At 36.5% G+C, this 27,815-nt stretch overlaps 1 protein-coding gene across 1 annotated transcript in view; it reads left to right on the top strand.

Moving 5' to 3' along the window:
• Positions 1-534: 534 nt before the first annotated feature.
• The window catches only part of PXDN (peroxidasin), a 158,222-nt gene continuing 130,941 nt past the window's right edge, over positions 535-27,815 (top strand). The window contains exon 1 of the mRNA XM_044663613.1: positions 535-755. Coding sequence (XP_044519548.1) covers positions 535-755 — 221 coding nt within the window. The remainder of the gene's footprint in view (positions 756-27,815) is intronic.

The following is a 27,815-nucleotide window of genomic DNA, read 5'->3' as shown; positions in this document are numbered from 1 at the left end:
TTGAAATAATTATCAACTTGTTGAGCTCCATTCAGCTCCATCCAAAACTTGCCCATAGAGACAAGAGGGAACCTTAGAATCAGTTTCTGGGGTGCACACAAATTTCAGACTAAGCCACGCAGACCTGTCTCTTTTACTCCCTTGCTCCGCCCCTCCTCCCTCCTCTCTCTCCTCACACACCCCCTGCCCTCTCCCACTAAGTGTCCTGCTTCGGTGGGTAAAGGGTGGGGAGAGAATCTACGGCGCATGTGCACAGCTGGCCGACCCCCCCTCCCCCTACACACACCTCCCCACCTCTGCTCCCCCTTCCCCCTCCCTTCTAGGCAGCTGGGGAAATCCGCTCAGCTGCTGCCTCTGCCTTTCTAGCTACGGTCTAGCTCTGTAGAGGCAGCCAGGCCGGGTGGAGTAGGGCCGGGACAAACGTGGGTGCTGCTCTTCGTTGCTGGCTCTTGCACCCAGTGGCGGTCCCCCTGCCCCCCACCCGGCCGCCTCCACTGGATTCCCACTCCTCGGACTACACTATTTGGGTCTGCAATGGCCCCCTCTACAGCGGGTCCCCCGCGTAGCCTCCTGCTCCTCCTGCTCTGTTGGAGCGCGGGTGTCTTCGTGGGGGTCTCCCCGCAACTGGGCAACAGTAGTGGTGGCGGCGGCAACGGCGGGTGTCCCAGTCGCTGCCTCTGCTTCCGCACCACAGTGCGGTGCATGCATCTGATGCTGGAGAGTGTCCCTGCTGTCTCTCCCCAGACCTCCATCCTGTAAGTGGCTTGCTGAGGGGTGGGGAGTGAGATTTTTTTAGATTCTCCGGGGAGAGCGAGAATGTGATCGAATGGGCTGTGAAAAGCTTATCCCCTTCCATCTTTCAGGGGTGGGGGAAAGCGGGGAAATAGATGAATGAGAAGTTGGAGCGGGTTTGGGAGGTGAGGTTTGCCTTAGAGTGTGTTGTGGGGTGGAGTGGGTGGGGATTGAGGCATCTGGCCGCAGAGCTCTTTGTCTTCTTTGGCCCCATACTTGGTAAGACTTCTAGAAGCCGGATCTGAGTCTACAGAGGTTCTCGCTGGGCTCCTGCTTTATGCCAGAGAGAGTCTCCTTTGTTAGTATCTGGAGATTCCACAGATGAATTTTGGAGCAGCTAAGGGAATCATCTATCTCCACCTTCCCCGTCCTTTTTCCTCTTCCCCATCTCTTCTACCCACTCCTGCTCTCCTTCTCCTCCCCCTACCTACCCTCTTTCTCTCCTGCTTCCTTCACTTTCCTCACTTTCTTGCACCTTGTCCTCTCCACTTTCCTTCCTCTTTCTCTCCTCTCCCCTCACTCTTCTCTGCTTTCCCTCCTCCCCCTCGTCTTCTTGTTTTCCTGTCTCAGGCTCTCTGTCTCCTAGTCTCTCCCTCTGCCTCCCCCTCACTTATTTTTCCCTCCCCTTTAACCACCCCCCCTTTGCCCTTCACCCAAATCATCCTCGGGTCCCCCTTTCATTTCTTCCTTCTATCCTATCCTTTCCCCTTTCTCCTCTTTCTTTAGTTTAACTCAAATAATTTCCCAGCTCGGGGGGAATGTGGTTTCCTTCTCCTTCTGTGATGGTTAAATCTCTTGTTACCCCCATTACCTGAAAATGCAGACCCTTCCTCTCCTGGAGTTTCACAAATCACTGCTGCTCCTTTAAGGTTCTCTCCTGAACTCAATTTGCCAAGTTTTCCAGGAACCTTACCACCTAGAGCATATAGAGCTTTTCAGATTTTGCAGAACAAGTTCGCAACAGAAGTTACTGAGATTAAGATTTCAGAAAGTGTTCTCCACACCTATTGCACCTACCTGGAAATAGTCTTACTTGCAAACCCTTTCATTCATTTAAATGCTTGGATTCACTTCCCATATCCAACAGGTTAAACTGATAGTATGATTTTTTTTTTCACATTCAAGTTAAGAAAGCACAGCTCACAGAAGATTCCCTCCAAACACAAATGCAAATTCAGTATAAAAAGTGTCTGCTGTCTTGGGGCTTCCCCAAGGAAAGTGTTTCCCATCATTTCGAATTTGTGTATTTTCTTTGGATACAAAAATGCCACCAGAGTTCGCTACAGGATTTAATGTATTTCCAGGATTTGTGATTAAACTTTGATTAGACATTTTCAAAATCCATAAAAGCAACCATTCATTTTAGATACTGAATATAATTTAATGGCCTATTGCTACATTTTGGGATGCCAAAAATAGTTTTCACTTTTCTTGGCAGAATGAAAGAAGTTTTGGCAGGATGGAATGGGGTCCTGCAGAAGTTGTAAAAGTTTTAGTGAACTATTCAGGAAGTGGGTGGTTAGTGTTTCTTACATTTAAAACAAAGTATATTTACAGAACACCTTTCATACTGATCACTGAAATTTTTTTAGTAAGCTTCCTGTAGTTTTTTTGGGAGGGGGGGGTCAATTATTGTCTTTGAAAGTTGTTCTTCTCAATGATAAGTTTTTCCAGCTTGAGGTGATGGAGGTGGTACTCCTTATATATTCAATGGAACAGATATAGTAATAGACTTTTTTTTTCAAAGGGCAGGGCAAGGTTTCTTTGGATATGGGTATTTTTAAGTTTTCTGTGAGTCAGTGGAAAAAACTGGGACAATGCAAGTATTATACTCATCTGGCCAGATTTTAATATTTCTAATCTACTCATGTCCTCCAACCTTATTTGCTACTTAAAGTTATTTTAGTGTTAAGCATACTTTAAGGGGAACAAAGTTGCTATTACATGTGTGTACCCTATGCCCTACCTTACAGAGTATTAATGCTAAGTAAATATTAAATAAATTTGTATTTCTAAAAGTGCCATAAGGTATGAGGTCTGTGATATAATATGGTAAAGAACTCATTGGATTATGATATACTTCTGTTTTCCAAACTTATAACATAACTCTCCATAGGGGCTGAGGTGGCACCAGATTCAGTAGGTTTCTAACTGCTGTGGAAGAGGCACTTTGAGATGGTGAATGAGGAGGATGTCTAATCCTTTGTCTTTTTTTTTTTCCTAGCCACCCTGAACACCAGTATCATTGATTAGATTAGTCTGTCTGTGTTAGGAACAGAGCCTGAGATGATTCTGGGACTAAGGGTTAATAGCACTATCTCCTAATGAGACTCCAGGCCTTTTCTCTCCTTTTCTCTATTGTGGCCTCTTGTGCCTTCACCTTTGTTTCTGTTGGCCTGGGGTCATTTCATTAGAACTCTGATGTCACTCCCAAATCTAGAGAGTGGAGTGACCATGAATAACTCAAATAAAACCACAGCTCACATTTCTGAAGCACTTTTGAACTTTACTGAATATTTTTTTTCACAATTACTCTGTAAGTTGGTAATTTCAAGTATTGTCTTCCCCCTTTTACAGATGAGAAAACTGAATCTTAGAGAGAGCCCTTTCCTAAGAACTCATGTCTTCCTGACTCCAACAACTTACTGTTTTTAAGCTTTGATCTTATGAAGTGTGTTGAGTATGTTAAGTTTAGCCCTCTAGGTTGGGATGAGACACAGATGCATCTGTCAGTCAATCAGAAAGTATTGAGTACTTACAAAAGCACACAGCACTGTATTCATTTATAACATTCATTTCTTAAAATTTTAATCTCCAAATCTTCTCTCTCCCCCACTTATTGAAAAGCTAGAAATACTCATCACTTATACACATAAAATCGTTCAAAACATTTCTATGTTAATCATATTTTAAAACACCCAAAATAAATAAAAGCAGGAAAAAAAGAAAGCTTCAATCTGCATGCAGAGTTCATCAGCTCTCTCTTAATCATCTTGGATTTTTGTATTGATCAGAGTATCTAAGATTTTCATAGTTGATCATCATAATATTTCTGTTATATACAATATTTTTGAAGTTCTCATTTCACTTTGCATCATTTCTTTTAAGTCTTCTCAGGTTTTTCTGAAATCATCCTGATCATCATTTCTTATAGCATAATAGTGTTCCATTATAATCATGTGCCATAAATTGTTTAGCCATTTCTCAATTTATGAGCATCACCTTAATTTCCAATTCTGTGCTACCACAAAAATAATTGCTATACACATTTTTGTATAAATAAGTACTACTCCATTTTCTTTTATCTCTTTGGGATAAAGCCCTAGAAATGGTATTGTTGGATTAAAGGGTATGCATAGTTTTATACCCCTTTGGGCATAGTTCCAATTTGTTCTCCAGAAAGATATCACTTTACAATCCCACCAACACTAGCACTGTTCGCTTAAGAGCTTTCTCTTGAAGAACTGAAGTTCAGGTTGGGGAGACTAGAGTTTCAATATGAAAGAATTGAAAATCAACATAAGCTAGAGCAGAGCTGTAGAGAAAGATTTTGTGGAAGAAGTGAGACTTGTGTTGAACCTAGAGGGATGAATGGGATTTAAATGGAGATGGAGAAGAAGCATATTCTAGGTAGAGGGGAGCAGCATAACTAAAAGTAAAAGGGAGGGATGGGGAATTGAACTGTTATGGACTAAAGTTATTAGACAGAAGTTTAATCAAGTTAAATTCCACCAGTATTTCTCTTGGAGATACAAGATTAAAAAAGCAGAACATGCCCTCAGTATCTTACATTCTGCTGGAAGATGCAACAGGAAGTAGATTTGAAGAGGGAGAGAACTCTAATAATCAGGATGGCCAGGAAATGTTTACTAAAAGAGGACACCTAACCTGGGCCTTTAAGGAGCCAGAGATTTAGAGAGGTAGAATTGAGTAAGGAGTATGTACCAGGCATGAGGGACAGATCTTGAAAAGGCATGGGAGCAGGGGGAATGCTAACTTCTGGAATCAGCGAGTAGAGTTGGTAAAGTAGAATAAGATGAAATAAGAATACAAAGGTAGACTTGAGCTAGATAGATTGTGAAACACTTTAAATATTAAATTCAGGATTTTTATCTTAGTGTTCATAGGGAGTAGCCATTGATACCTAAACAGAGGGGGAAGGGGAAGAGAACAAATAGATATTGGGTGATATCACATTTGATCTGTACAACAACTCTATGCAGTAGGTCTTATTCTTATCCCCATTTTACAGTTGGGAAACCAAGGCTGAGTGGAGGTTAAATGATTTGTCCAAGGTCTCATATCTAGTAAGTGTCTGAATTTGTATTTGTACTCTCATCTTCTTGAATCCAAACTTAACACTGTACACTGTGCCATCTAGCTGATATAGTTAGACTTGTGAATTAAGAAGATTGCTTTTGCAACAATGTGGAGAATTTAGCAATTGTGTTGATGGAATGGGAAGAGCCTAGGAGAAAGGAAATGATTTAAGAGGCTTTGGAAATCATTTGAATGAGAGGTAATAAAGAGATAATGATAAAAGGCTGAATCAGGGTGATAGCCATTTGAATAAAGAGAAGGAGACAGATGCCAGAGTTGTGATGGAGAGAGAGAATTAAAAAAATTTGGTACTTGATTAGTTATGGCAAGAGAGAAGGGATGGATGAGGATAATTCTGATGGCGTAACCTACATAACTGGAAGATAAATTAAGATAAAAGATAAGTTTATAGAGGTGGGATCCTCTACAAAGGGGTACTGGGAAAAGATATTACTTACATTTTTAATATGCTGTGTTGAGATACCCACAGCATCTCTAGGTGAAGTGAGGAATCATAATTTAGAAGTACAAGGGATCTCATAGATCATTTAGTCCTAAATTCCTTTTGGCACATTGAGATTTGCTTGGACTAATATAGTTACTAAATGGCAGAGGCTCAAACACAAAAACAAACTCTTTTCCCTTCTCCTTCTTCCATAGAGATAGACTAGAATTTTGGAGAGATTAGGTTTGGAATTATAGATAGGCATCATCTCTACAGCTAGAATAATTTGATATAGGGGGGTGATTAAATCATCAGGAGAGAGGATCTGGAAAGAAAAGAAGAAAGAGCCCAGAATATGGTATCTGGCTTTAGGGAAGACAGGGTCAAATAGGAAGATTAGGGTCAGATTTTTATGGATATGGTAGGCATAGGGCCAGATACCTGAACAGGATAGTGAACATGAAGTAAATTTTTGAGGTGGTCTGTAGTTCATCATCAGTACCATATCTCTACTCTCCTTCATATATTTACTTGGTGTTATTTGCTAGAATTGTTTGCACTTTCCTTGTCTCTTTAAGGGGACAGATTTGGGGGATTATTGTTAGACATCTTGATATGTTGGTTAGTTTTTTGGAACCATTTTCCTCCTTTTTAAAAATTCTTTGTTAACAGGGATGGCTTTCTAAGATGCCCTACCTGCCCATTCTTAAATTTAATTACCAAAAGTGCAAACAACTTCACTTAACTCTCAAGTAGGGAGGTCTGTGACCCACATGTGTAAGAATGGGCAAGGTAGATTTAATCTTATTATCATAACATACATCCATATATAATATATATTTGTTTTGTATTTGTGTTTTGTATATTTTACATGCTCTTGTTGTCTTTCTCCTTAAAATATAAACTCAATTCTTGAGTAGAAGTAATTTTTTTTTCTTTTTAATTGTATCCAGCTCAGGGTTTAGTCATACTTCCTAGATACTCAATAAAGACTTGTTGACTGATTGCCAAATTGGACACCAATCCAGTGTGGCACTAAAATGTCCCAGGGTCCTAAAGGTAAATTACTAAAAGTCTGGGAACCCTTTTCAAGGTGGAAAGAAAGTCTGAGAGCATGGACTTGATTTGTGAATCTGGTGTCTAGACCTGCTACATTCTTAGGAGATCCCTTTCAGGCTTGTTGGAGGGTGATTCATTCTTTTGGCCACCGCAACCTCCAAAGACAATTTACTTGAAATGTTGAAGTATATTTCAGAAGTAGGTTCAGAAGAAACTTAAGGGATTATTTTTCTTGTTACTTGAGGAATGAAACTAATAGTTGGAATCAACTTGCCATTCAGGCTGTGTTTGACTTTATTAAAATGTAACTGGAAAAGACATAAGAAATGCAAACAAATATTTAGGAGACTTGTAAAATGACACATAACTCATATTTGGTTTTGTTATCTGGAAACTTGAGGCCATTTTGGGGAATTCTATAACACTCCATTATATATTATTTTCTAGGATGGGCTCAGATGTTTATTGGAAGTAGTTTATTGGCTTTAAAAATGCCCTATTTATTTCTAGAAGGGGATGATTATGACAGTGATTCTTTGTAGGCATATACCAAAATAGAGAGGTGAGGTGGCATAGTGGATAGAGAACACTGAGCTTGGAATTAGGAAGACTCAAATTCATTAGTTCAAATTTGGCCTCAGACACTAACTGTGTGACCCAGGACAAGTCCCTTAATCCTGTGTCTCAGTTTCCTTATCTGTAGCAAACCATTTCAGTATCTTAGCCAAGAAAACCCAAATAGGGTCACAAAGAGTTGGTCATGACTGAAAAATTACTGAACAACAAACAACAAAAATTAAAGTATACTGCAAAACAATTCTCTCTGGAATTAATATTTTAATGCACTTAATTCCATATGGGAATTCCTACTATTGACATTCAGCCTCAGGTTTGCCCACTAGGTCAGTCTCTTTCCAGATATCCTCTTTCCCTTTCCCCTGATTTTTTTTAAACCCTTAACTTCTGTGTATTGGCTCCTTGGTGGATGAGTGGTAAGGGTGGGCAATGGGGGTCAAGAGACTTGCCCAGAGTCACACAGCTAGGAAGTGTCTGAGGCCGAATTTGAACCTAGGACCTCCTGTCTCTAGGCCTGACTCTCAATCCACTGAGCTATCCAGCTGCTCCACCTCCTTTCCCCTGATTTTACCATTTTGAGGTAATAGGAATCAAGCCTTGAAAAATAGCTGTATTGAATTCCTTTTCTTCAAAGATGCATTTCAAGCCCTACTTCCTTCCTGAAGCTTTTCCTGATTCTCCCACCTCTAGTCAGTCTAAAGTTCTCTTTCCCTTCTCACATGTTCACTAAACTCCTGTAGGCTCTTCTCTTGCTATAATCATAATCTGCCCTAATTCATATTTAATTGTATATATGTCATCTTTGTACATGTACTATTGGACTATGAAATTCTTGGGGTCACACTATGGCTTTAATACATTTGAGTCCTTAGCATAATACCTTCAGAATAATTACCTTGCTGATTGGGTCCAATGAAAATTTGTTATAGACTCTCAACTGAGCATTATTGAAGCAAGGTAGTCCTTTTACTCCCTAATCAGTTAATTATTCCATTCACCATAATAGTATCTGTTAGAGAATTTTTAAAAGCCATTTTCAACCTTATTTTGATATCCTCTTACCCCATTTTGACCAAAGATCCTGTTTTATTTACTCCAGTGAGTAAAAAAAAATTGAAATGGCCAGAACTCCCTTTTCTCCCTTCCTCTTTATCTTCTGTCACTAACTCTTCCTTTATCCCTGTCTCACATGAAGAGATAGCCTTTTATCTTCAAAAGGCAAGCCCTTTCACATGTCTCTCTGCCCCCATTTCATCTTGTCATTTCTAATAGAATGTCCCCTCTATTATCTCTTTTCTCTCTGATCTTCAGTCTCCCCCATTTACTGAGTTCTTCCCAATTGCTTACAAAAAAACTATACCTTCTTTATCTTTAAAAAACACACGCACACACACACACACACACACGCACACACACAAATACTTGATCCATCTATTCCAGCTAGTTTACTTTGTCTCATATTTTTCCTCTTCTTGGGTGTGGGGAAGATATGGCTGGAAGGCAAGCTCTTAAGAGACATTAAAAGACTGATGGAGGACTTTATATCTAGCAGCAATGGAAGAGTAAACTTCCACAAAGGTTATGTTGTTAGCTTTATTGGCATACTGGCATATTCTTAGTCACCTAGGCACTGCTACCTTCTTTTAGGTGGTCTGTGGAAAACTAGCTAAGCATTTCTAAAGCTATCATTGAAATTGTTTATGCAACCTTTGCTTCCAATCTTCTACTCAACCTCAAGATCCCTAAACCATTTTGAGCTTCCATGAAATCTCCCCTGGAAGATCATGGCACATACTTTGAGAAATGAATTTTTAGTCTCCTAAGGCATTTCCATGGTTCTAGTTAAGACTTGCCCACAAAATTACAGGTATCCTCTTCACTTTACAAAATATATTCCAGAAAAATTGACTGTGAGGGAATCTGATTTTCCCCAATTGCTATTCAAAATGAATCCTTCTCCCTTTCACATTATTCTGACCCTGCCCTGTCCAGTCCTGTCCTGCTCTATGGACATAACCATTTTTTTTTCTAGTAGATGCATGAAGCTGGTATACTGAACTGGTATGTCAGACATTAGAGCCAGTTAACCACATTAAAAGGTAATTAACTTAAAAGCACTTCAATAGATTCCTACAATTTTAGAGGAAAAAGAGATCTTGACAATCTCTTCACACTTTATGGATTAGGAACCTAAAGCTGAGAACTATGAAGAGATTTAGGCAAGATCACTTAAGTATTTTGTGGCATAGTCAAGATTTGAAAGCAGTCTCTTGATATCCCAGTTCAATGCCTTTTCTAATATTTATCACTTTTTTGGGAGGAGAGGCAGTACTTTCTACATTTCCCTCCAATCTCCTGCTCAAGTAAAAAGAATTCTTGTGCCTGTGGAACTCTTACCAAGTTCTCAGAATTCTCAGGGCTTTCTCCCCTCCCCCTCCTTTAATATGGGTATTTAGCTGGTCTGCAGTATTTTTTCTCACCACTACTAAAGTGTTATCTTAAACACTGTATACTATTAGGTTATGTATAACAAATGAATTCTCTAATTTATTGATATAAATTTCTGTTTTTTTGGAAGTTTATTTACATGAAGACTTCCTCTACTATTTTCAGATAAAGAAGTAAAAGATCTCTCTATTAACACCCCCCCCCCCATGACTTGCAAAGTGATTTAAAAAGTACTTTTGTCATCCTGGGAAAATATTGTGAGCATAAATTTCCCCAACCTCACAGTATATTTGTCTTTTACTGCCACTCATTTGAGGAATGCCACCAAACTGTCTAGAATTAGGTTTGTTTTTCAGTTTTATAAACTCATGTACTTTGTCCAGAGCAGAAGAAACTTGTTGGCTTTTCATAAGTAAACACTAAATGTTACTGGTCATTTTGAGTGATCAGATTGCTATGTAGTGTGAAAATGATTTGTCACGTTGGGATCCATGGTAGATATTTCAGGCCAGCTGTTTTTGACTATAGAAAAATCTTCAATTGGAGAACTTGTGTTCTCTTGCTTGTTAGAATTTTGGTGGGCTAATCCTAATGCAACAAAACTATATTTTCTGAAGAATTATCGGTATCTTTTCTACATTGTGACTTTCCTCTTTGTGGTTTTGATATATCATGCATCAGCAGAAGAAATTAAATTGTAATCTTTTGGATTTTTTGTGGAAATTGCAGATGACATTCAAAGGCCAGCAGATGACACAGAAAAACTTTAGAAACTCAGAAATGCATAAAATATATGAATTGTGTTACGTAATGTCTACTTATTTTATCTCGTATACCATAAATATACACAATAAACACTTTATAAAAGAAAAAGAAGTTCAGACTTTTCCTTTGGTACAAGGAAAGTCCAAAAAACTTTACATGGATTTTCCAGATCTCAGGAGCACACATCCCCAAACCCTCACAGTGTAGAAGGGATACTTAAATTTTTTTCCCTTAAAAAAAAAAAGTGCCACCCAAGTGCCTTAGATCAAAAGTCCTTATTGTGTGACCTTAAGGCCTTTCTTATTCCTTTCTGAAGTTACTTCTCTCTTCCCTTCCCATTACCTTAATTGTAATAAAGTAAGTGTTGATATAGTGATTTAAGATTTGTAGAACTCACTACAAAAATCGTTTCATTTGATCCCAATTTTACAAATGAGGAAATTTGAGCATAAAAAAATTAAGTAACTTGCACAGCACCTTACATTTAGTGTGTGAACTTACTATTAATAATTTAAACTCAGTTCCTCTTTATTCCATATAACTATCTCAATATTTTAATAGTATATGTATATAATGTATATCATTCTGCCAACTGCCAGAGGGCAACTAGGTGATACAGTGGTTAGAGTGCCAGGCCTACAGTCAGGAAGATTTGAGTTCAAATATGACCTCAGATACTAGCTGTATGACCCTGAGTAAATCACTTAACTCTGTTTGCCTCAGTTTTCTCATCTGTAAAATGATCTGGAGAAGAAAATGGCAAACCACTCCAGTATCTTTGTCAAGAAAACCTCAAATAGGGTCATGAACAGTCTGATATAGCTGAAAATGACTGAACAACCACAATATATTAATTGTTTCTATGAATTTATGTTGTTTCCCTTCTTTCAGGAGAGGGACTTTCATTTTTATCAGGCAGATCATGGTGTCTGGCACATCTTAGGTATTTGTTTGCTCAGTTCTAATCACTAAATGAAAATTTTAGTTTAGAGGTGGGTTGTTGGGATGCATAAGGGTGTCTTAGGCCACTAGTCCAATCTTTACCATAACAATATTTTCCATATACCACTCTTGCATTTCATCTTTATTTAAAGGAGCATAGTAAGGGTGAACTTAATGTAACCAATTCACTTTTGCATTGCTAGGGAGTTTTCCTTACATTTAATTACAATATACTTTTCTGCAGTTTCTGTGTCTTGCTTCAAATGTAGCTTTTTTTGGGGACAAGCAGAATGTATCCAACATCTTCCATGTGGCAGCCCTTGAAGATGCTCTAACACAGCTATCATGTACTATAGTCCTAAGCCTTCTTTTCTTTACACTCAACCCTCCCAGTTCTATTTTGTATCATGGCAGTCTCCAATACTTTCCCAATACTGATTGCCTTCCTCCCTTTTATAAATTAGTTCTATATAAAGAGAAGAAACTGGTCAAAATGAAATAGAAGAATTACAGCTAATTAAAGTTAATTTTTTTGGGAAGAGACTGTAGAATTAGTGGTTTCCTTAGCTGATTGTTGGAAAGAAAACAATAAAAATTATAGTAAAAGGGGAGTCAGCTTGAAGTAGTGTAAAGAATACTATATTTGTTGGTAGATAAATTGGCTTTGAGTACTGTATGACCTTCCTTCAACCTTTGTGACTAGTGAATAAATCACATTACTTCTCTAGACCTTATTTTTTCCATTTTTAAAATGCTGTTATTAGGCTAGATTCTCTCTCTCTCTCTCTCTTTTTAAACCCTTAACTTTTGTGTATTGGCTCCTAGGTGGAAGAGTGGCAAGGGTGGGCAATGAGGGTCAAGTGACTTGCCCAGGGTCACACAGCTAGGAAGTGTCTGAGGCCGGATTTGAACCTGGGACCTCTTGTCTCTAGGCCTGACTCTCAATCCACTGAGCTACCCAGTTGCCCCCTAGATTATCTTTTAAGGTTCCTTCTAGCTGTAAATGCTTTGTTCCTAATACACATAGCTAGACTATCCACAGAATCCAGAATTCTGCCAATAAAGTTGTAGGTCTTTTTTTAAGGATTTTTTTCTAGGTTCCTGTCATGCAAACAAAATACAAGGAGATGTATATAAATTACAAATAAAATTTGTAAATTGGTATAGATTTTTCTCCAGCAACTTTTAAATGTTAATAATTTTATTGCTTTCTTAGAACTTTTTCTTAATAGTACAGTGGCAAGATGTTTGGGCTGGGAGTCAGGGGACCAAATTTCCTCTCTTAGCTTTGTCAGTGACTAGCTGTGTGACCTTGGGTCAAGTCATTTGACCTCTCTAAATTTCAGTTTGCTTATTTTTAAAGTGATGGTACCAGAAGAGATGTTCTCAAAGGCTACCTCCATGATTAATTGTGTGATTGATGATATTTTTCTGGCATTGACTTCCCTTGCTTTCATAGGAGCAACAGCAACAGCAAGAACTGTTAAAGAGTCTTTAACTTAATCCAAACAACAAGCTAATTCTTTCAAATGGTTTAACGCACTTCTTAAACCTTTGTACTGATGGAGATTTTGGAATGATTCAGTCATTATGCCTTTATTAAATACCTGCTATGTGCCAAGTATTGGGTATACAGAGAAAGACCAAAGGCAGTCCTTGTACTCAAGGAGCTCATAGACTAATGAGGGAGACAACATGCAGACAACTGTACAAGCTATTTTTATGTTGCACATGTGATCTCATTCCATCTTGTCTTCTCCTGCATATTTCCTCCTATCTTGGAGGGAGATCCATAAGAGCATGCAGAGCATATGGTCTACACATGATAGATGAAAGACTGTTGACAAGAAGGTACTAGCATTAAGGGGGATTGAGAAGAGCCTCTTGTAGAAAGTGGGATTTTAACTGATACTTGAAGGAAGCCAGGAGGCAGAGATGAGGAGGGACAGAATTTTAAGCGTGGAGGTCAGCCAGGAAAAACACATGGAGTTGGGAGATAGAGTATCTTGGTTGAGGAACAGCAAGGAGGCTAAGATTCACTGTCTCACAGAGACATGGAGGTGATTAAAGTGTATAAAGCCTAGAAAGATACAAAGGGACTAGGTTAGGAAAGTCTTTCAGTGCTAAACAAGATTTTGTATTTATGACAGGGAGCCATTTCAGTTTATTGACTGGAAGGGTGACAAGGTCAGGTCTGTGCTATAGGAAGATTGGTTTGACAGCTGTTTGGATAGTAGACTGGAGAAGGGAGAGACTTGAAACAGTGAGACCAATAAGCAACATGTTAATAGTAGTTCTGGTATGAGGTGACAATGGTTTGTACCCAGATGGTGACAGTGTCAGAGGAGGGAAGGGGGAATATATATATAAAGTTAAATCAACATCACTTGGCAACAGTTTGGATATGGAGAGATATGGACATGTTGAGTCTTAAGATGTATATACATATCTATATCTATATTTCTATATATCTACATATATAGGAACTACAATTTGAGATGTACAGTAGGCATTTGGAGATATGTAATTGGATGTCAGAAGAAAAGTTAGTGCTATTTCAGGGTAAATAGATTTGAGAAGCATCAGAATAATGATGATCGCATCCATATGAGCTGATGAGATTACTAAGTGAAATAATATAGAGGGAGAAGAGAAAAGGGTTCAGGACACGTACTACTAATGTGCAAAATGGAGTGTGTCTGCATGAAGATTTAGCAAAAGAGAATGAGAAGGAGTAACCAGATAGATACAAGGAGAAAGAACCAGGCAGGATAGAGTAATGCCATGAAAATCTAAAAGGAGGAGGTTGTGATCAACAGAGTCAAAGTCTCCAGACAGGTCAGTAAGAGTGAAGATTTAAAAAAGAGCATTAGATTTGATAATTAAAAGATCATTGTTAAATTTTAACAGTGTAGTTTTACTTGAATGATGAGATCAAATGCTAAACTGTAGAGAGTTAAAAGTGAAAAGAAAGGATAATTTAGGTACCCACTATAGATGATCTTCTCAAGTTTAACTACAAAAAAGAGAATAGAGGTGTAGACTAGTGGGAATTGTGATAATGAGGTTAAATCTACCCTGCCCATCTTTAGATTTAATCGCCAAAGGTGAAAATATCTCCACTTAACTCACAAGTTGGGAGGTCTGTGACCCACGTGTGGTGAGTGAGTGACAAATCAGAATTTACTGACTGCCTCCTGGACAGTCCTAAGAAAGGCATCTATGTGTGTATTTATTTTATCTGCTGGATTAGACAATAACTTCTTTGAGTTTTCAGAACTAGTTCCTAGAATTATAGGCCTAGGTCACAAAATGACCTAGGTTCAAGGGATCATAAGATTGGAGCTAGAAACAATCTTCAATGAAGTCTAGTTCAACCACCTCATTTTACACACGAGGAAACTGAAGCCACAGAGTTTCAGTGACTAAAACCATCTAAAGTCATATAGAAGCTCAAATTGTAAACTATTTCATTAAGTTATATTAGTGACTGAACCAGAAATTAAACTTAATTCCTTTGTCTCTGAATTTAGAGCTTTTCCCACGGCCCCTTATTTGTTTTCTGAAACTTTATATTTTAAAAACAAAACCAAAAAAAAAATAACACCTTGAACTCAATGAATGAATCCTCTCCAGTGGATTAACCCAATGCTGAATTTTTTTTTCTTTTTTGGTTGTGGCTAAACATGATTTTATTTATTTTTCTTTTTTTTTTGGTGGAACCTTTTTATTTTTATTTTTTTCTATTTCATAATTTTTATTTTTTAGAAAAGTTAACATGGTTACATGATTCATGCTCTTCATATGATTTTATTTTTATGGGTGGCAGTTCTGGGGAAATTTCCTCTTCTAATGTAGATTTCCAACTAGGTTCTAAATCTGCAATTTTTAATCTTTTAGTTTTCCCAGGAGTACTGAGGTTAAAGCATTAATGTTGCTACCATCACCCAGTTAGTACAAGTGAGAGGGTAGTGCTTAAAATCAGGTCTTTGCACAAGCTTCCTTTTATTTTTTGTAGATTTCCCTATGTTTTTAAAAAGAAAAAAAAACCCTCACTGTCCATTTTAGTATTGATTTAAAGACAGAAGAACAGTAAGGGCTAGGAAATGGGGATAAAATGATTTTCCCAGGGTCATACAGATAGAAAATTTCTGAGTCTAAATTTGAACCCAGGACCTCCCATCTCTAGGCCAGGCTCTTAAACCACTGAGTACTTAGCCCCTGCCCCTGACTACTTTATGTATTGAGTCCATAGTTGGGTCCCAACTGGTGATATGTTGATTTTTGTATGTTTTTTATTTTTGGAAAGTGATATTTGATAGCTTCCCATTTACGAGGTCTTATTGTTTCCCTAAATAATTACTCTAGGATTTATTAAGATAATGCATTAAAAAAGTATGTGATTTTCAGATACTCTTATTTATCTTTCAAACAATGAGAATTATACTTTGCTTTTGCTAGTCCCTTGTAATATAGCCAGATGGTCACAAACTCACAATAAAGTCAGTAATGCCTATGAAATGTCTTCTATAGTTGACTGAAGTCTGTTAGGATGAAATTTATATTCTAAAAAAATAGCAACCATCTAGCTTGATTAATAAATACTATGCTACACATTTTCTAGTTTTACTGGCCGTGGTCAGCAAGTACTCTTCTTATAACTGTTATTTGTAATTTTCACATCTTCCTTTCTGAAATAGTTTTTTTGCTTTGTTTAATTCATTCTTTTAAAAATATTTTTTGAGTATCTACTGTAGATACTCAGGTCTATAGAAAACAACACTCAGATGCTTATAAGCCTCTGTCCTAACTTGCTGATCATGCTTAGTTCTTGAATGATTTCATACTTGAATAAAGAGTGAGCAGCTGACCAGCTGTGGTGGTGTTTATGTTGGTATATTTTGGAACAGGAGCATGGAATGTTCACAGTTGTAGCTTCCAACTTTTCTAGTTAGTTAATTATTTACTAAGTACTCACTGTGTATGGCACGCCTGTCTCTGTACTGAGTGCTGAGGGATCTTAAGTGAATTTAAAGACCTTATCTGATTGCATGTAGCTGAAGATTTAGGCTGGCTTTTTACTCCTATTTTTTTTAAATTTAAGGGAATCTGAATTAATGCCTAAGATGACTTTAAGTCCATTTTTTTCCTCCCCCACATTTTATTATTTCCTTTGTCTTTAGAATCTTCTGCTGAATAACACTCAACTATTATTTCTTAACTTACCTTCTAGTATTTCATTTCCACCTAGTAGGTAGAATTAGAATGGCATTAGACTGCATTGGAAATTCATGCATCAGCTGGTTACTTTGACATGTACTAAAAGACTTTCTGTCTTTGGCACAATGGGGTAATTTACTGGAAAGCTGGTGATTTGTTTTGTCTTGTAGTGGTCTAGGTAATTTAATTTAACATTTTTACCAAGTCCTGCTACTTGCAGAACAGGTACACTTATACTTGAATCCTTTTTCCACCTTCATATAGTATATATATCACAGGGTCCAGAATCAGAGGACCTCTTCTGACATATAAGCTCCTTGAACTTAGAGATTATTTCATTCTTTATATTTGTATCCTCTGTAGCTAGCACAGAGAGCTTGGGACATAATAGGTTCTTGATAATTGCTGGTTGATAAGGTATAGTTGAGATTCATTTGTGTGTGCATGCTTTTATATATGTATATATATATGTATGTATGTATGTATGTGTAGGTATGTATGTATGTATAAAGGAAGTTCCAAAAGTCTGAGTGCAATTTTAAGCTACTAAAGCTTAAAACTGCATTAAACCTTTTGATCCATGCTTTTTATTTATTGTACATATAAAATTGTAATTATGATAATACAGTATTGGGCTATCTGTTTTATTCTACCTGTAAAATGTTAAAAGAATTGGAGAAGCAAAAAAGCACACAGGATGAGAGGACATGAGTATGTCTTCATTAGATATATAACACCATTGGACATCTACTATGTTGATGAGATATTTGATCCCTGGAAGTATTAACATATAATAATACTTCAGTTCATCAGTAGAGATCTGTCAGCTGTCTGTGATTACCTGGTCCTTTTTCACCAAAACCTTTTTATGGCTACATAATTTTGAACCCATTGACAAGTTTATTAATAATTTCTGAACACTACTATTCTTTCCTTCTGGCACATGACTATATTTTAATTATCTGTGTCAAGGCTGAAATAGCCTGGATAATTGAAATTCATAAAAAAGAGTCAAGTCTTGTTTTAGCCAAATTGCCTAGATAATTGTTTTTCTCCACTGAAATCTGTATTTGATTTTCCCTAAGTGGCCAAACTGGCTGATTCAACAGATGTCATTCAGCCCCTCTTACATGTAAGACATTATTTTTTTAAATAAATGAATAGTGAGATAGTGAAGGGATGTCAGTGGGAAGTAGAAGAAGAGAACTGAATGATATTCCAATTGGACAGTCTTCTCTTGTGAATCAAGAATTGGCAGTGTTTCTGTAACATTTTGTACCTAGTATTCTAATATAATCCATCAAGCACTTTTAATGCCAGTAAAACCCAGAGTATGGTCTGTGTATCTCCACTCTTGGGACAATTTCCATTTACTTTTCTTAATTCTAACATTTAATACATTAGATTTTCAGAAATCTATCCATTGAGTTTTTCTTTTAGGTTCCCCACAGTTATTAATGGTTATTTGCTTCCTGTGGGTATAAATTTTGAAAGTGATATGTTTGGTTTTATGCATATAGACATGCTGCTTTAACCATTCCTGCTGGAGAGAAGGCCTGCTTGCTTTTTCACAGGAGATAGAACAATACTTAAGTAGGTTATGAAACCTAAAATTTTTCCCATTTAATTTCAAAATCCTGCCTATTTTTCCTCCATTACATTTTGATCCACCCAAAGAATTATCTTTTTATTAACTTCCAGAATGTACTCAAACATATCCTAAAGAGGATGGCCAGATTCTTCTCCTTGAAGAGCTTTTCAAACACTACTTCCCACTTCCTCACATTTCTCCAGATGCTTTACCAAGACTTTAAAACCAGCTTGGCTCCATCCTACCTTACATAACTTATTGTTCTTTCTCTCCCTTTTCCTTTCTTCATATCTATTTATATAATGGGTATAATATTTACAGTATAAAGGGGTGTTCCTGGATTCAAATGAGATCATGTTGATTAAGTGTTTTAAATACCTTAAAATGTTATGTAAGGGCAGCTGGGTAGCTCAGTGGATTGAGAGCCAGGCCTAGAGACGGGAGGTCCTAGGTTCAAATCTGGCCTCAGACACTTCACAGATGTGTGACCTTGGGCAAGTCACTTGACCCCCCATTGCCTACCCTTACCACTCTTCCACCAAGGAACTAATACACAGAAGTTAAGGGTTTAAAAATATAAAAAAAATGTTATGTAAAAGGGAGGCATGATTTAGCTTTTTGAGATAAATATTTTTCTGGTTGATTTCTAATTTCCTAGTGCCTGACTGCTTTTTACCTCCAGAGAATCTATGATCTTCCCTTTGACTACTTCATGTAAGAGTCATTGTTCATTCTTTGTGATTCTGTGGAATAAGCATTTCTGTAAATCCTACATAGAGCGACTAATCAGTGAACTGGAGGTCTTTCTTTTGGTCTTCTAGTAGTTATTGAACTGACCCTCTGTTTACCTTTTCTTGCTTCATGTTTGGTCCACCTCCTTTTTTTAGAGCTACATGCAAGTCTTCATTAGGAACATGTGTACAGATAACTTAACCCTACTATGTATCTTTCAATTGTCCCTTGAGACTGAATCTTATATGAGATAATGCGATTCTATGATTTGCAGACCTGTAACATCACTGGGAGAATATTGGCATTAAAAAGATGGGTTTTTGCCATAAGGAACATATTGGGATTATTGTCAAGGCCATGCATTTTCTCAGATGATACATATACCATAACCATGATGACTTTCCCTATTTGTTCTGGGTTCAGCTCACTGCAATATTGTCTTTCCAAGACAAACTCATTAGGCTTCTTTTTGTCACAATTAGGGCAATATTGATTCTTTTCTTTTCCAATGGAGATGTATTTATATTTGACATTTATTTCCCAACAAACAGCCAACCTCTCCTTTGCTGCAAAGTGTATCCCTGGAATTTATTTAGTTTATTGATAACTGAAAGACTACAGCCTTTAATTTTGATAGCATGGTACTAATATTGATTCATGTTTGATTGACATTCTTTTGTTTGACAATAGTCTGGACCTGTGATGTCAGTGGTATGGGGAACTCCCAGTGTAGGAAAATCCTTCGCTGTTAAAAAAAAAACCATCAATTCCTCTGTAATTTAGAGTCTTAGAGAGTTGCTCAGGGAATTTCCTGAATGGTTAAGTTACTTTCACATGGTCATAAAGCTATTATTATGTAATAACTTTTTGTCAAATGATGTCTTCTCTATTGCAGGAAGGGGAGAAAGGCTGGGAAATAACTGGGCATTTTACGCTAACAAACAAATTAATTATTTAATTAAAAACATATTACGTTTCAAAGGCAGAACTTGAACACAAGTCTTCCTTGCTCTAATGTTAGACCTCTTTGTATTATACCCTAGTACATTTGCCTACCAATATTAAAACTCTTTACTTTTTTGAAGATATCGGTATTTTGATTTTGTTTTCTTCACTTTGAATCACTTCATACAAATTTCCCCAGGTTTCTATGAATTCTCTTCATTCATCATTCCTTCTGGCTCACTAATATACAATTCAAATGTATATCATGCTTTTTTTCAACTATTCTTTAGTTAGATACATATTTTATTTCTACCTTTTTGTTTCACAAATAATGCTGTTACAAATATTTACAAATACATATGGGTCTTACCTTTTTGTTAAAAACTTTTCTAGAACGTAATGCTAATGGTTGATTTTTGGAGTGAAAGTGTATAAATATTTTAGTAATCTTTCTTGAATAATTTTGGGTTGCTTTCTAGGATGATCAAGATTTTTTTTACTCACTCGTTTTTTCTTGCATAGATTGATACATGAATCTCTTTTGACTGACTAGAGACTAAAGCAATCCTGTTCCAGGAGTGAAGGCATGCAATATGATTTACGTGCTTCTTTGCCTAATCAATGCTTTTTGATGAATATAGCATATTTTTCTCTCTACATGTTTGCAATTTGAGACTTGCATGTATAAAAAAGCTAACCAAATAATTCATGTCTATCATTAACATAATGACTGATTTCCAGCCCAAGCCTGGTCTCTTAAAAATGCCCATTTTGTGACAAATATGTTCTATATTTGGTCATTACCTAAGGATTAGTTCTTTTGACCTCAAGAGGCATAGAAGTAAATATTCTAGGGTTGGAAGGGTCCCTAAGAGATTGTTCAGTTGGTCAAACCTGTCTTTATGCAAATAAAATAATTTCCCCACTTTACAAATGGGTTGGCTAAAATTCAATGAGATGAAATAATTTGTCCAAGATAACTGAACTATCTGTTTACTGTGATACTTCATTATTGTGACATAATTTCCATGTTGCCACCCTTTGTGATTTTTCTTCATGTTTTCTCATAAATCTTCCTTAGAAGATCTCCTCAATTCTATAAAGCCTTTTCTCTAGACATATGGTATTTTATGGGTAACACTGCAGTCCACAGACTTAGCTATCTTTTATCATTCTTGCTATATGATTGACTCACTTTCTTTTCTGGACTTACATGTCATTGATGATACATGCATTATATACTACCTCTAGTATGCTAATTTTATTTATAAATATGTACAATTCTTTCAATAGTAAGATGCTGTAATTTCTGACCACTATTTCCTTCCATTGCCCTATGGGTTATTTCAAAACAATTAAATACTGCTGGTTAAAAGAAGAATTTAACTTATTTCATATCATTCATTTCTTTTAATGTCAAAATTTTTTTGGAGTTCAGTGTGTCAGTTTATTTTCAGTGATAGGGTCAAGGATTAAGACTATTTTTTTGAGTGTCTCACATACTTAGCACTCTAAATAATATTGAGCTTGGTCCAATTGGTGACTAACTTACTCCTTCTCAGGAGGAAACTTATTTCTTCCTCTGATGGTACATTAACTTCCAGGTCACTGGAGTTCCATTTTGTTCATGGGGCAGAAATTCTTAAATAGTTTTTCTTTTCTTTTCTTTTCTTTTCTTTTCTTTCCTTTTCTCTTCTTTTCTTTTCTTTCCTTTTCTCTTCTTTTCTTTTTAAATAAACCCTTACCTTCCATCTTGGAGTCAATACTGTGTATTGGCTCCAAGGCAGAAGAGTGATAAGGGCTAGGCAATGGGAGTTAAGTGACTTGCCCAGGGTCACACAGCTGGGAAGTATCTGAGGCTAGATTTGAACCTAGGACTTCCCATCTCTAGGCCTGGATCTCAATCCACTGAGCTACCCAGCTGTCCCCTTAAATAGTTTTTCAAAGGTCCAAGACATACTTATACCAAACTATGCCCTTCATAGTAGTTTTGATTTAAATGATTATTCTATATGCCATATAGGACAAGAAAACTTGACTTATTCAAGTTTTTTCCACAAAGTATTCTTTCTTGTTTATGGTAATTCATCATACAAATTAAAAAAACAAAAGCAAACAACATGTAGATTTAAAAATAACTTTTATATTTTAATGAATTTTTTAAAAAATCACATTTATTTTTGGATATTTTCTCCTTTTCTCTGACATACAATGATAAGACATCCCATTTACTATGATAACAAAAGATCTATTAAGGTTTTATTGGGTCAGTCTTCACAAGTACCTAGAAATGAACCTTTACATTTTCACTGGTTTGATTTTCTATAACTTTTCAATCATGTCTATTCTGATGATTTTCAAAGAATATTTCTAGCCCCAATATCTACCCTGAGTTTCAGGCCTTCATCCCCAATTACCTGTTGGACATTTCAATTCAATGTTTTGATACATTTCAAACTTAACATGCCCAAAATAAAACCAATTATCCTTCTTTCTGAATCCACCTTTAAACAAAAGTTCCCTTTTCTTTCAAAGACATTAATCATCATTCTTCTAGTATCCCAGGTTCATAACCTCTAAGTTATCTTCAACTCCTCATTTTCCCCCACTGCAAATATCTCATCAGTTGCCAAATCTGATTTCTCCTTTTTTACCTCTACAATATCTTTCATGTTTGACCCCTTTTCTTAATGCATAACTACCACTTTAGTTCAGCATTTTCATCACTTTTAACCAGATCTTTGCAACAGTCTCCTAATTGGTTTCTCTGCCTCAAATCTCTCACTACTCTAGTTCACAATGATATACACTGCTGCCAAAGTTATATTACTTAATCATAGATCTGACCACTTTACTCCGTACATTCAACTTTCATAGTTTCCTATTAACTGGAAGGACTGTTGACTTTTTGATCTTTTAAAGACTTCTACAAACTGGTCCCAACCTATCTTTCTAATCTTATTGGACATTATTCCTCATCCTTTACTTTGGGATCTAGTCAACTCTCCATGTCCAGCCTCAATGCCATTGCATTTGTTACTCCCTAGCAAATCTTCATGAAATGCCTTTCTTCCTTTAATCCAAAGCTCAAGAACCCTTTTCTCCAAGAATCTCTCCCTGATCCTCTCCAAGTGCTTATGCTTTTGTATCCTTAATACCTAGCACAATGCTTAGTACAAAGTAGTAGCCCCTTAAGGCTTGTGATCGATTTCTAGTGTACAAGGAATCATATGTAAAGCAGTGTATTGTAGTGCAAAGGGAATTGGATTTGGACTTCACTGCATGACAGTCTCTCTGGGTCTTACTTTTCTCATCTATAAAATGAAGAAGTCAAACTAGATAACTTCTAAGATCTCTTTAAAGCTGTGAAGCTTCTAAACCCATTCTTTCCCCCATAGCTCTCTTTGTTCCCTTATTAACAGAAACCTGGTATTAATTTGCTTTCCCAGGAAGAGGACAACAGACCGTCCATTTTAGAGACCTAATTTGTTGCCTCCCAGCTTTTGGGACAAGAACTAAATATTTGAGAAAATCTGCTAGGAAAACTGGAAAGCAGTTTGGCAGAAACTAGTATACACCAACATCTCTCACTGGATATCAAAATAAGGTAAAAATGGGTACATGACTTAGCCATAAAGAATAATATCATAAGTAACTTAAGGGAGCAGTTACTATATTTTACCTGTCAGACTCATGAGTAAGGAGAGAATTTATGACAGAACAAGTTAGAGAGTATTGTGGGAATGCAAAATGGATAATTTTAAACACATCAAAATGTTTTTATACAAATTAACCATGTAGCCAAAATTAGAAGGAAAGCAGCTAACTGGAAGGGAGGATATAGCAAATTTCTCTGATAAAGGCCTCATTTTTCAAATATGCAGAGAACAAGTCAAATTTATAAGAATGTGAATCAGTCTTCAATTAATAAATCATCAAAGGATATGAACAGGCAGTTTTCAGAAGAAGAAATCAAAGCCAAAGTCATATTAAAAAATGCTTGGGCAGCTAGGTAGTTCAGTGGATTGAGAGCCAGGCCTAGAGATGGGAGATCCGGGGTTCAAATATGGCTTCAGATGTTTCCTAGCTGAGTGATCCTGGCCAAGTCATTTAATCCCCATTGTCTGAGCCTTACCACTCTTTTGCCTTGGAAATGATCACTTTATTATTGATTCTAAGAAAGAGGATAAAAGTTTTAAAAAATGCTCTCAATCACACTTATTAGAGAAAATTCAAATTAAAACAACTCTGAGGTACCACTTCATACCTATTAGATTGGGCAACTTGACAGAAAAGACAAATGACAAATATTGGCAAGGGTATAGAAAAATAATGACACTAATACATTTGGGAGTTGTGAACTAATCCAACAGTTCTGGAGAGTAATTTGGAACTATGCCCAAAGGGCTTTAAAACTGTACATACTCTTTTGTTCAACAATACCACTAGTAAGTAGGTACTCCACACAAATTAAGTAAAAAGGAAAAAGACCAATATGTAAAATATAGATAAATATATATATGCATATATATATTTATAGCAGCTCTTTTTATGGTGGCAAAGAACTGGAAATTCAGGGAATGCCTATCAATTGGGGAAGAGCTGAACAAGTTTTGAAATAGGATTGTGATGGAATACTATTATGTTACCAGAAATGATGAGCAGGATGGTTTCAGAAAAACTTGAGAAGACTTAATAAGAACTGATGGCTGGAGAAGTAAGCAGAACCAGAAGTACACTGTACACAGTAATAACAATATTGTATGATGAACAAATGTGATCACTCCCTATTCTTAGCAAAACAGTGATCCAAGACAATTCTGAAGGACTTATGATAAAATTGTTCTCTATTTTTAGAGAAATGACAGATGGAGTTTGAATGCAAATTTTGGAGTACACTTAACATTTTTTCTTTCTTCTTTTTAGCTTGTATTTTCTTTTGCAACATAGCTAGTGTAGGAATATTTTTCATTACTGCATGTGTGTAATCTGTATCAAATTATTTGCCTTCTCAAGGTGGGAGAAAGGAGGGCAGGAAAGAATATGGAACTCAAAATTTAAAAAAAATTATAATTTTTATTTATATATAGTTGAGAAAAAATAAACATGAGGAAAAAAGATCTCTAAGGGCTTGATTATTAGATCAAATTGAATAATAGCACAACTCAAGTACCGTTTCCAATATATAGATTTTCTGTCTCCTATTTATTAAACATTCTATCCTGAAATCACCTTATATTTGCTTACTTGTGTGGAACTCCCCACCCCCACTCTCAATAGAATATAGTTTCTTTGAGGGTAGAGGTTTTTTTTTTCTTTTTTTTTTGGCATTACCCGTCCCTATCACATAACAGATGCATAATAGATATTTGTTGAAAACTGCTATTTGTTGACAAAACATAATTGACTTTCTTCCACAAGAAAACAGTATTCAATTTTTCTTGTGTTCTTTTAGCTCAAGTCTTTATTAGTGATAAGATGTGGATATCCTCTTGTTTCCAATGGGAAATAGATTTCCTTTTGAGCTAGGGAATTTAACAGCCTTGGGGGTCAGATTTGGCCTGTTGCTTATTGGCTGACAACAAGCATTTCTAAAAATACATACCCATGAGAGTAAGACTTTTTAACTTTTTAAAATAGCATTTATAGCGCCTGCAGTTACTTTGAGTGCATTATTGTGGGTAATGTTTTTATTGGCATGGCAACCCATGACTCATTTTTCAATCTGGGGCTTGTCCATCAGTTGTGCCGTTATACTTGTGTATGTGTTCCTCCACATTTTTTTCCCTTATTTTATTTTGGTTTGTCTTAGAAAAAAGTTCTCTAACTCTGCTATCAAGGAAAGATTTTTTTCTTTTTAAACTTCACTTATATGGCGGCAATAAGCATTTAAGTGCTTACTGTGTGCCTAGTTCTGTGCAAAACACTGGGAATATAAATACCCCTAAAAGGAAAGTTAATTCCTGCCCTCAAAGAACTTACATTGAAATAGAAAAACACAATAAATATATAAAAGGAACCTGAAAATGGAAAAGGGAGAAATGAAAGTATCCTGTAAAAGTTGGGAGAGAAGAAAGACATGGCAAAGAAGTCAGAGTACATTCTAGTCATTGTCATCCTGCATTACATCATCCAGTTTAGCTGGAATATGGAGTATGAGGTAAGAGTGTTATTAGACAAAAAATGCTATTGAGGCCCTTGAATTCGAGTCAGAAGTTTATGCTTTATTTGGCAGGCTTGGTCAGGGGTTTTCTTCAATCCAAATCCTACATTTCTTTCAAGTTCAGATTTTCAGCTGTTAAGATTGAAGATTTAATGACATACTAATATGCCTGGGGATTTTTCATAAAGTGAGGTATAGTGATCTCAGATGGGGATATGTATACAAAGAAGAACTTGGAATTCCAGAACTGGCAAATAATAAAGGGGTAGAAGGTAGTTTTGACACAATGGTTATAGGTCTCATGGATTCTAGAGGGAATATGAAAGAAGGAAGTGAGGGAAGAGACTAAGAGGGGATTGTTAGAGGTATGTATATCTCAGGGGAATGATGAATGCAAGGTACTAAGTCCTTAGAACCAAGGGAAAGGATAGGCATGGAATTTCTTGGAATAGTAGAGCCCAGAGGATACCAAAACAAGTTGATATTTCAAATGGTTGTGAGAAAATCAGTTTTCTCCTGAAATCAGTGGGTAAACCTTTGGGTAAGACAGAGATCAGAGGACTTAAAGAGCTGAAAGATTTATGTCATCTAGACCAGGGGCCTTATTTACATAGAGGACCCTGTTTTTCCTGGAATCTAGGGAGCTCAAAGAAAGAAATCTGTTTGAGCTTGCAAAATAGCTTGGGGTTGGAAGTAAAATGAACTAGCATTTTTCTAAGGGGATGGGGCTATAAAAGGGAGTTGCTGGAAGAGAGAGAATGATAGCTGACAGAGCCTAGCAGAGGATCTAATATTTTAAAACTATTTTAAGGCCATTGAAAAAGTGAAAGATTCTAAACAACACTTTCATATGAATGATCCAGAATCCCTAAATTTCATTGCTCTATTGTATAAATAGTTGTTAAACAGAATGTGTAGGTGTCAGCTACTCACATTGGTGATGAGAGTATGTGTGTGAGGGTACCACAAGGACAATCTTGAGTCCTAGTGGGCTGTCTTTGAATATGAACCCCAGTAGTGCTGGATCTCCCAGTCTCCTTCCTCCCTCAGTTACTCCCCATCTCCATTTTGATCACTTATCTATCTGCACATTTTTACTGGCTATCTCCTATGCTTGGAATTCTTTCCCTCCTCATTTTCACCTCTTTGCTTCTCTGGCTTCCTTCAAGTTGCAGCTAAAATGGCAACTTCCAAAGGAAGCTTTTCTCATTCCTCATTGATTTTAGTGCCTTCCCTCTACTGATTATTTCCAACTTATCCTATATATTGCTTATCTATTTATAGTGGGTTGCTTGTGGTATCCCTTCATACTGGGAGTTTTTTGAGAGCCAGGACTGTCTTTTGCCATTCATTGTTTCTTTAGTGCTGGGCACAGTGCCTGTTACATGGTACATGCTTAATAAATGTTGACTAAATGACTTAGATACTTAGAAAGTTATTCAAATAGCTGTGAATTAAAGATTGACTTTAGGATTTCCCAATTTGTCTCAAACTCCCATAGTAATGATGGCAAAAGAGGACATTTTTATTTCAACATTAAAATTCGAGACTTATGAGAATAAGAAGTCAGAGTGTCTAGGGGAAGGAGCATAGAATTTGAAACTCAAAAGACCTAAGTTTGAGTATATTCTTCACTACTTAATTATATATGACAGTGGGGCAAGTTATTTTACTCCAGCTCTTCAGTTTTCTCCTTTGTAAAATGAGAGAATTGGAGTATATAATTTCTTAGGTTCCTTACAGCCTTATGATTTAAAAAATGCATTGAATTTTTATTACACTTTTGTAAAATGAGGTTGAAATTTTACTACCTACTT

Source organism: Gracilinanus agilis, chromosome 2 (assembly GCF_016433145.1).
Source record: "Gracilinanus agilis isolate LMUSP501 chromosome 2, AgileGrace, whole genome shotgun sequence".
Lineage (NCBI taxonomy): Eukaryota > Metazoa > Chordata > Mammalia > Didelphimorphia > Didelphidae > Gracilinanus > Gracilinanus agilis.
The sequence above is the reverse complement of the archived record's forward strand: the minus strand, read 5'-3'. Positions and strand labels throughout refer to the sequence as shown.